This window comes from Coregonus lavaretus, assembly GCF_964263955.1.
Source record: "Coregonus lavaretus genome assembly, chromosome: 40".
Lineage (NCBI taxonomy): Eukaryota > Metazoa > Chordata > Actinopteri > Salmoniformes > Salmonidae > Coregonus > Coregonus lavaretus.
In genome coordinates, this window is record NC_140027.1 from 14,456,390 (window position 1) to 14,467,620 (window position 11,231).

Below are 11,231 nucleotides of genomic sequence, written 5' to 3' on the forward strand. Positions count from 1 at the left end.
GGCCTGCCGTCACAAGTCGCAAGATTTTATCTGGAGAGAGAGGGGAGAAAGAAGTCAAAGCATAGGGTAGGGCAGTGTGAGCAGGAACAGCAGTGTCATTTGACTTAACAAACGAGGATCGGATGTCGTCAACCTTCTTTTCAAAATGGTTGACGAAGTCATCCACAGAGAGGGAGGAGGGGGGGGGGGGGATTCAGCAGGGAGGAGAATGTGGCAAAGAGCTTCCTAGGGTTAGAGGCGGATGCTTGGAATTTAGAGTGGTAGAAAGTGGCCTTAGCAGCAGAAATAGATGAAGAGAATGTAGAGAGGAGGGAGTGAAAAGATGCCAGGTCCGCAGGGAGTCTAGTTTTCTTCCATTTCCGCTCGGCTGCCCGGAGCCCTGTTCTGTGAGCTCGCAATGAGTCATCAAGCCACGGAGCTGGAGGGGAGGACCGAGCCGGCCGGGAGGATAGGGGACATAGAGAGTCAAAGGATGCAGAAAGGGAGGAGAGGAGGGTTGAGGAGGCAGAATCAGGAGATTGGAGGGAGAAGGATTGAGCAGAGGGAAGAGATGATAGGATGGAAGAGGAGAGAGTAGCGGGAGAGAGAGAGCGAAGGTTGCGACGGCGCATTATCATCTGTGTAGGGGCAGAGAGAGTAGTGTTGGAGGAGAGGGAGAGAGAAAAGGATACAAAGTAGTGGTCGGAGACTTGGAGGGGAGTTGCAGTGAGATTAGTAGAAGAACAGCATCTAGTGAAGATGATGTCAAGCGTATTGCCTGCCTTGTGAGTAGGGGGGGACGGTGAGAGGGTGAGGTCAAAAGAGGAGAGGAGTGGAAAGAAGGAGGCAGAGAGAAATGAGTCAAATGTAGACGTAGGGAGGTTGAAATCCCCCAGAACTGTGAGGGGTGAGCCATCCTCAGGAAAGGAACTTATCAAGGCGTCAAGCTCATTGATGAACTCTCCAAGGGAACCTGGAGGGCGATAGATGACAATGATATTAAGCTTAAATGGGCTAGTGACTGTGACAGCATGGAATTCAAATGAGGAGATAGACAGATGGGTCAGGGGAAAAATTGAGAATGTCCACTTGGGAGAGATGAGGATTCCTGTGCCACCACCCCGCTGACCAGATGCTCTCGGGGTATGCGAGAACACATGGTCAGACGAGGAGAGAGCAGCAGGAGTAGCAGTGTTTTCAGTGGTAATCCATGTTTCCGTCAGCGCCAAGAAGTCGAGGGACTGGAGGGTAGCATAGGCTGAGATGAACTCTGCCTTGTTGGCAGAAGAACGGCAGTTCCAGAGGCTGCCTGAGACCTGGAACTCCACGTGGGTCGTGCGTGCAGGGACCACCAGGTTAGAGAGGCAGCAGCCACGCGGTGTGAGGCGTTTGTGTAGCCTGTGCGGAGAGGAGAGAACAGGGATAGGCAGAGGCATAGTTGACAGGCTGCAGCAGATGGCTACAATAATGCAGAGGAGATCGGAATGAAATGAACTAAACATCTGGGAAAGGAGAGAGCGGGGCCTCCCTCACCACAACTCCCAAATATAACTCTCCCAACTTCCACCTCAGAAACTATAATTGTTGTAAACTACAGCGGTTCAATGTTTTCTAGGAATATACTAACTTAGTTTATTCAGCTAGCTAACTAGGTGCAGTATTATTCCGTGAAAAACGTCCGGGCACCTCGTCATAAGACGCCACACCCAGCTAGCATGCCGGTCTCCAACAACACGGTTTAGCGCCAATACTCAGCCACAACAAACCACCAGTGTATCAACACGCAAGCAGATCGTTCGTGTCCGTGTCTAACGTTGTGGGTTAGTCCCGACAGCTTGAGCGAGTCCGTCGTCAACTTATTCAGCCAGTTAGTTAGCTAGGATAGTTAGCAAACTAGCTAGCCATTGCTTTCAGACAAAGAAGAACCCCTCCTTTCACGGCACGAACACAAAGAGAGCCAAACTAACGTTAACTAGTCACCCATGTCCCGAATTCCTTGAACGACTCGGGCTATCAATATGTAAAGAACAAAACACAAGTGTAGGTTATGACTTACCCCTAGCAGCTACTGTTAGCTAGCCAAGTGCAAAGCTAGCCACTGAATTGACTCAACCAGTTCGCGTCTGTTCGTTCGGTCGTTCCAGCTATTGTTTACTAGTCGCTATCCAGGTAGCAACAAGCTAGCTACATTTCAAGCACAGTAGCCACTTGCTACCTAACGTTAACGGTTCAGACAATGAGGTTAGAAAACAGCTGAATGGTAGGCAGTTCTTGTATGTAATTATTGTAGGCAGCCAGCTGGCGTAATAACAAGCACTCTCAGGCGTGAGACAACTATACCGTTGCTAATAGCTACTCGCCAGCTAGGTGGTGAGTTAGCTAGCTAGCTAGCTTCGTGCTACACCCGGCACCGCCGTATACAGTACTAACCTACAATAATTACATACAACAACCCACGATACCTACCTACAATACCTAACTACAATCTAAATACATAGTTTAAGCCTTACTCGACAAAGCCCAAGCTATGTATAAAGCCAAACTTACCCGACGCCAAGCTTACCCGACGACCTCCTCCTCAGGTAAGCAGCTATCCTAGGCTGATCTTCACAACAGCAGCATGTCGTCAGTGAGAAATGAGGAGGACTCACTTCTCTATGTTGAAATTATGTCTGTGCCCAGTGGGACAGTATGTTTTTTATAGTTCTAGTTTTATATTCAACTCAACCATTGTGATGCATCTTGAATTAAAAGTAAATTATAATGACACATATTTGTAACTTCTAGAACACAATTTGGAAATACTGTATGCATACAGTAGTGGGCATAAGACAGATTCCTATTTTTGCATTTCTAAATCACATTTTCCCTTTTTAGAGTAATAGAGTATGTGGCTTTAGTAAGCACCATGGACAAAGTGAAATAACTTGTTTGTGTGGGCAAAACCAACATTTGCAAATGAACAGTAAAATAAAACAAGAATGAAATACTATAGCTCTGTGAATTAATACAATGTTTTTTATCTGTATATAATATGACACATTGAGTTAACAGGTATTGTATTCGGGCGCATGTGACAAATAAAATATGTTTACAGTGGGGAAAAAAAGTATTTCGTCAGCCACCAATTGTGCAAGTTCTCCCACTTAAAAAGATGAGAGAGGCCTGTAATTTTCATCATAGGTACACGTCAACTATGACAGACAAATTGAGAATATTTTTTCCAGAAAATCACATTGCAGGATTTTTTATGAATTTATTTGCAAATTATGGTGGAAAATAAGTATTTGGTCACCTACAAACAAGCAAGATTTCTGGCTCTCACAGACCTGTAACTTCTTCTTTAAGAGGCTCCTCTGTCCTCCACTCGTTACCTGTATTAATGGCACCTGTTTGAACTTGTTATCAGTATAAAAGACACCTGTCCACAACCTCAAACAGTCACACTCCAAACTCCACTATGGCCAAGACCAAAGAGCTGTCAAAGGACACCAGAAACAAAATTGTAGACCTGCACCAGGCTGGGAAGACTGAATCTGCAATAGGTAAGCAGCTTGGTTTGAAGAAATCAACTGTGGGAGCAATTATTAGGAAATGGAAGACATACAAGACCACTGATAATCTCCCTCGATCTGGGGCTCCACGCAAGATCTCACCCCGTGGGGTCAAAATGATCACAAGAACGGTGAGCAAAAATCCCAGAACCACACGGGGGGACCTAGTGAATGACCTGCAGAGAGCTGGGACCAAAGTAACAAAGCCTACCATCAGTAACACACTACGCCGCCAGGGACTCAAATCCTGCAGTGCCAGACGTGTCCCCCTGCTTAAGCCAGTACATGTCCAGGCCCGTCTGAAGTTTGCTAGAGTGCATTTGGATGATCCAGAAGAGGATTGGGAGAATGTCATATGGTCAGATGAAACCAAAATAGAACTTTTTGGTAAAAACTCAACTCGTCGAGTTTGGAGGACAAAGAATGCTGAGTTGCATCCAAAGAACACCATACCTACTGTGAAGCATGGGGGTGGAAACATCATGCTTTGGGGCTGTTTTTCTGCAAAGGGACCAGGACGACTGATCCGTGTAAAGGAAAGAATGAATGGGGCCATGTATCGTGAGATTTTGAGTGAAAACATCCTTCCATCAGCAAGGGCATTGAAGATGAAACGTGGCTGGGTCTTTCAGCATGACAATGATCCCAAACACACCGCCCGGGCAACGAAGGAGTGGCTTCGTAAGAAGCATTTCAAGGTCCTGGAGTGGCCTAGCCAGTCTCCAGATCTCAACCCCATAGAAAATCTTTGGAGGGAGTTGAAAGTCTGTGTTGCCCAGCGACAGCCCCAAAACATCACTGCTCTAGAGGAGATCTGCATGGAGGAATGGGCCAAAATACCAGCAACAGTGTGTGAAAACCTTGCAAAGACTTACAGAAAACGTTTGACCTGTGTCAAAGGGTATATAACAAAGTATTTAAGAAACTTTTGTTATTGACCAAATACTTATTTTCCACCATAATTTGCAAATAAATTCATTAAAAATCCTACAATGTGATTTTCTGGATTTCTCATTTTGTCTGTCATAGTTGACGTGTACCTATGATGAAAATTACAGGCCTCTCTCATCTTTTTAAGTGGGAGAACTTGCACAATTGGTGGCTGACTAAATACTTTTTTCCCCCACTGTAGATGTTTACAAATAAATCAATTAATGATTCTCTACATTGTTTGTATAATATATTTATCTTATTAATCTACCATTAAACTTATTTCAATTGATCCCAATCTTTTTACTGTCATCAATTAACATAGAAAAGTATCGGTTAATTCCAAGGTCCATGGCTGTCTTTCCTAGACTGGTCATTGGTGGGCTACCTCCAGTGCTGACTCTGTCCGTTCCTGCCGTCATGGCATGAAGCTGTGGAATCCACCCATTCTGGATCACTGAGATCTCATTGTTCTTCATGGCCAGGCCATTGGTTAAAGATTCTGTGTAGTGGTTCCAGAACCCTGTGTCCACGTTCATGGCCTGTGCCGTCAGGTCCTTCTGAAACATCTCTCCGAACTTCATGGCAGCTTCCCCACCCAACAAGACCATGGGGTTCTCCACCGACAGATGCCTGCCTCTTCTGGCTGGTGCATTGTTCCACATGTGAGTGCCCATGTGTACCTAAAGAGGAATGGGCGAGAGGGGATAGACCATATAGCATTTTCATCTATAAACTAAGCTGAAAATATTCTAAAATAGTTTGAACAACAGGCACTGATTCTTTAGCGTGTTTGGGTAATAAATGCAGTAATTACAATCCAAAATAAACGTGTAGTACCTTCAGGTTTCCTTTAGTTGTGAATGCCCTGCCACAGATGGTGCAGCCAAAAGGTTTCTCCCCTGTGTGGGTCCTCTCATGGATCTGTAGAGCACTGGCTGAGGAGAAGTTCTTTCCACAGGTGTGGCAGTTGTGCTGCTTAGGGGTCCGTCGAGGTTGAGGTGGCCCAAGCAGAGAGGTGATTCCTGGGCTCACCAGAGATGGAGGAGTGGCAGGGACCGGGAGGCCAAATGGATGATGCAGCCCCTCGTTGAAGTTCATTGGTCGATGGTACCCATTCATTTCAGATTTGATCATCCTTGGCACAATGCTGGTAACCAGGCCAGGAATGCTTTGGCTGGCACCTAAAACAATTAGATAAAGGGATGTTTTAGAGTTTTAAAATGTTTTGGGGGTAAATGAGTGAGATCTACATTTGCTAGATAGTGAAGGGGGAAAACAACATTTTCAACCGTTGTAGTGATATACAGTAGAACATTTAAAAATGGAACACCGTTTTACATTGTTATTACACCTACTCTATACAATTGATATTATCAGTTGATATTGTTATCTTACCACGTTCTCTCAGATCCAGGGCCACTCCATTTTCCAGTACCGGAGTCAAGGTGGGCGAATCAGATTGCTCACTCTTCACTGAGGCTGTGATCTCTTGGGACTCTCCACTGTGCTTCCCAGACAGGGATTTGCAGAGGTGGACCTCAGAGTTGCTTTGTGCAGGTGACACTGGTACATGCATGTAGGTGGACGATTCAGACACGGTTGGGCTGCCGGCTGCATTGTGATTCTGTCCTTCTCCCACTGTAGAGGAGTGGATAGCAGCGCAGCGTTCACTGTCCATACATCCATTCATCATTGACTTTAGCCCAAAGGAGTGGTTTAGGTTTATGGTGGAGTCTATCATTTTCATTTGGTTCTCCGGTGCAGCTATGCTGGAGACAACAGCATCAGAGTAGGGAGGAGAACTACAGACAGAGCTCAGGGGTTTGAGGGGATCTACACCTTCTTCTTCTTTTTCTTCTTCTTCTTCTTCTTCTTCTTCTTCTTCGTCATCCTCCTCCATGGAGTTGTCATCCATGAGGTCATTGTCATAGTTACTCAGGCTGTCAAAGCTTTTCTCATGGAAGGAGAGATCAATGTCCAGGTCCTGCAGGCCGTCCATTAACGGTGAGTTTAAGATCTGACTCCCCATATGCATGTGAAGGTGCTGCTGTAGCACTACAGCGTTGGTGAACTTCTTCTGGCAGATGGGACATGAATGTTGAACCCGGTGAGGAGGGTTTGCTCTGTGGACACCAATGTGTGTCTTAAGGTTTCCTTTGGTGGTGAAAGCCCTGCCACAGACCTTACATTGAAAGGGCATCTCCCCAGTGTGGATATGGTAATGCATCTTCAGCATGCTCTGGCAGCTAAGCACGCGGTGACAGAGGACACATTGGTTGGGGTCTGTTATTTTCTTGTCTATGTTCTCCACCAGCTGCTGGAGCTTTGAGGTCTCTGACGTTTGCATAGAGTCCAAGAGGCCACCGAATGGAAACTTGGCTTTGAACAGGTCAGAGGCCAGGGAAAGTGGTGAGGAGTTGGAAACGGGGGAAGTTGGAGCACTGGGCTCAGGTGTGGATGTGGTCATAATCATGGCTGTACTTGTTGTCACAGTAATTGGACTCACCCTGGGTTTAGTCGTGCAGATTTGGGGCAGGTGCATTTCCTCTGCTTTCAAGACGTTGGAGGCTTCCCCCTCCTGATTAGACTGTGGAGACTCTAAAGCTGTGGGAACACTGGTTTCATTGCCTGTAGTGTTCGGCGACAAAGACACACATTCACTTGAGTCTGGGGAGGGCCTAAAAGGGGATTTGATGGATAGTGTGACACTTAGAAAGTCACTTGAGCTTCCCATAGTAGTGAGAGTGGAGGGAAGCTGAAGGCCCATAGAGGGCGCTAAAACAGGCTTGCTATCCAGCCAAGTGGCTGCTGGTTTTTCAGGAGGGAATGACATTCCATTGTCTAAATATTCTGGCACTGGATAAGGGTTCATCTGAACATGGGGATACTTTTCTTTGTGTCTTTGGAAGTGGACTTTCAGGTTCCCTTTCGTGGAGAAGCGATTGCCACAGATGTTGCATTTGAAGGGCCTCTCCCCAGTGTGAGAGCGCAGGTGGATCTGCAGCGCGCTGTCGCTGCCAAACACTTTGGCGCAGAACCTGCACTTATGCTTGAAAAAGGGCTGCTCAGGGCTGGGCTTGGTGTCAAACATGGACACATTGGGCAGCTTGCCATTCCGGTGGTGCTTCATCAGGACAGAGAAGGGGTCGAGAGCGTTAGTCGTGGCTGTGATTTTGGCCAGGGGGTTGGGGAAGATGACACTGCTGGGGGGGCTCTGAGGTAGACACGGCAGGCTGGATGGTGAGCTGAGGAGACTGTTGCTCTGACCCTGCATGGACAGTGGGCTGGACGATGTCTGGGTCTGAGTACAGCTACCACTTGTATGTGAACCCGTGTAGGTAGGCTGTAATAAGGAAATATTGTTGCAGCTAGTAGGGGGAGGGGCAGAGTTGTCCGAGGGAGCTGAGGTACATATAACATCTCTCGTGTGGGCCTGTCCATATGAAGTTTGTGAGGTGAGTGTGTGGGACCTCTCAAGCACAGATGCCAAAGACACAGACACTTGTCCATTGACGGCAGAGGGTATCGTCCCATACTGTGGTAGGACAGGGGGAGCGATGAGACCTTGGAAGGGGAAAGGGTTCGGTGCCAGTGATAGGGCCCTGGAGACCACCTGGCTACGGATCTGCTCAATAAGATGCAACTGGTGGACCTGTTGCTGTTGCAAAGCCAGCAGGTGCTCCAGGATCACTAGGATGGCTGCTGTGGCCGCCTTCCCTCCTGCCCCACTACTGTGGAGGCTCTGGGAGAACTGGGCCACAGCCACCTGGGTACTGTGGAGGATCTCCAGCGTTACGTTCGTACTGGGCATGCTGTTGGTCACAGCGGACGACTGAAATGAAGGGATGGCCAACTCGGTTCTTTCTGGGGGATTCTGGGGGCCAGATGACTTATGTTTGTCGTGGTGCTGCTGCTCCATCTCCATGGATTCATCCTCCCTCTCTCCCATGTTCATCTCCTCTAACATATCTGTGCTGTCATTATCATTATCATTCACAGGCTCCACCAGCTCAAGGCCCCCGTCCACTGACTCAATGTCTGCTGAGTTGCTGGGGGCCAGGCTAAGAAGGGCCAGGCTGGGGGTTCGGGAGGATCCAGCTTGGGATCCCTCAGGTCCAGGCATCCCCTCATCTTCCTTCACAATGAGGACCTGAGCTGGGTCCTCTGTGGAGCTTCTCTGGTGCTCATACAGTTCGGCCCAGGTGAAGAACTCAGCAAATTTTTCACACACGTGCGTTTCTTCACTGTTACTGTGCCGCTCCTCCTTGTCCATTCCCTCCAATTGTGCTGCATGGAAAACAGGGAGAGAAGAAAATAATTATTAGTTAATATTACTATGATTACAGACTATAACGCTTCAATTACAGTAAGAGTAAATATTTTCAATGATAAACAAAATCTATAGTTTTCATTCTAAATCTATAGATTAATTGTATCATATTAGACCCAGTTTCTACTAAATTAAATCTAATTTTATGCAATCTCCTTTTATGCAGATTATGTGACCTATCAATTGTGCATACAGCAACTGAATTACATTTATTGATTATTGATTTCCAATGCATTCATACAATTGTCCGTTGAGTACAAATTGGGTCTTTGACTCGCTCATTCCCTACTGCAATCAACCACTAATTTCCGCAGCAGGAATTTCAAATGGTATTCCACAACACTTGACTCTGTCAAACAAACATGTTATCATTGTCTATTAGAGCATGTCTGGAAAAAATGCAACATTATCTTTGTGAAATTGTTTACAAAATGACCTTCTGTAAACAAGTTGAAAACAAGGACATACAATTGCAATATTTCAAAACAATATTTTACAGTGAATTCAAATGACTACATTCTGTGAATGAATGAGTGATCTGATATTTAAAGTGTAGTAATTTAAGAAACAAAACAAGGAAAACCCAATAATTGATCTTCATTTATTCAATTCTATAGGAACCTTTTAAATTATTAATCTATAATTCTGCTTCTATATAAAAGTAATACTTAGTTGAAACATGTTATCAGTCTAGATCATTAAAATATGTACTTCTTGGTCTGATGTTGATATTAAATAACTTCACTAATACTTACATAATCCAGCTATAAACACGTGATACCTCCCTTGCACACACAAGATAATGATATTTCTTTCATTTATCTTGGGGCCCTGTGTAGCTCAGTTGGTAGAGCATGGCGCTTGCAACGCCAGGGTTGTGGGTTTGTTTCCCACGGGGGGCCAGTATGAAACATGTATGCACTCACTAACTGTAAGTCGCTCTGGATAAGAGCGTCTGCTAAATGACTAAAATGTCAATTTGACCAGCGCCCATAGGGTGCCATTTTCAGCCTTTCTTTTATTACACTTACACCCAAGTTGCTTTTCCTTCTTTTTTCCTAAACAGTCTATAAAGTCAGGAAAAAACCAGCAAAAGGGATGACTGTGCGTGTTTACACTTCTATAGAATATGATAGAATGTAAATATGGCATAAACTTATCTTCGTGCTGTGATCTATCCAAGGTTTTGTCTATTCTGTACACCCAATACATTAAATAAAACAAGTTTTGTTCAAACAAGTTAACATTGTAGCAAAACAAATGTTGGGTGCTTAGAACTGTCAAACAAACACTGATAGACCTTCTGTCTTACTATTTTTGAGTGCATTCATGGAACTGGTTGAAAAACAGAGCCATTGTGACAGCACATACGCACAGCGGCTTTCACAATGATTGTGTGTGCTTGTGTGTGTGTGTGTCTGAGGATGTCTGGCCTACTGTGTGGGATTGTCACAACATTTGTCTATGTATGCGGATGACTCAACACTATACACGTCAGCTACTACAGCGACTGAAATGACTGCAACACTTAACAAAGAACTGCAGTTAGTTTCAGAACGGGTGGCAAGGAATAAGTTAGTCCTAAATATTTCAAAAACTAAAAGCATTGTATTTGGGACAAATCATTCACTAAACCCTAAACCTCAACTAAATATTGTAATAAATAATGTGGAAATTGAGCAAGTTGAGGTGACTAAACTGCTTGGAGTAACCCTGGATTGTAAACTGTCGTGGTCAAAACATATTGATACAACAGTAGCTAAGATGGGGAGAAGTCTGTCCATAATAAAGTGTTGCTCTACCTTCTTAACAACATTATCAACAAGGCAGGTCCTACAGGCTCTAGTTTTGTCGCATCTGGAGTACTGTTCAGTCGTGTGGTCAGGTGCCACAAAAAGGTACTTAGGAAAATGTCTACTGGCTCAGAACATACAAATACACCTTATGGAACAGCGGGGACTGTGAAGCAACACAAACATAGGTCCAGACACATGCATACACACACATGATAACATACGCACTATACACATACGTACACATGGATTTTGTGTTGTAGATATGTAGTAGTAGAGTAGTGGCCTGAGGGCACACACTTAGTGTGTTGTGAAATCTGTTGTGAATGTATTGTAATATGTTTTTTAAATTGTATAACTGCCTTAATTTTGTCGGACCCCAGGAAGAGTAGCTGCTGCCTTGGTAGCAGCTAATGGGGATCCATAATAAATACAGATACATAATCTTTGACTGAGGTGGGGGGAAATATTATGAATTAATTACAAAAATAAATACCATGCTGATAAGATTAAACCTGATAGTAATAAATCATTTTGAGTTTAAGGACCTCTGAGCAAAGATTCTGATGATTCTGATTCGATCATTGTGCCAAACCCTATTACAACCACTTTAACACCATAAAACTTATAAAACTGTGGAAC

The 11,231-nt window shown here is 44.9% G+C and overlaps 1 protein-coding gene across 1 annotated transcript; it reads right to left on the reverse strand.

Moving 5' to 3' along the window:
- Window positions 1-4,747: 4,747 nt before the first annotated feature.
- LOC311113412 (sal-like protein 3) lies at window positions 4,748-8,739 on the reverse strand (the record flags this gene model as incomplete). The annotated part of the gene is made up of 3 exons (XM_084156622.1): window positions 4,748-5,146; window positions 5,304-5,647; window positions 5,862-8,739. The coding sequence occupies 3 exons, from the start codon at window positions 8,737-8,739 to the stop codon at window positions 4,748-4,750; spliced, it is 3,621 nt and encodes a 1,206-aa protein (XP_084012748.1).
- Between the last annotated feature and the right edge of the window lie 2,492 nt (window positions 8,740-11,231).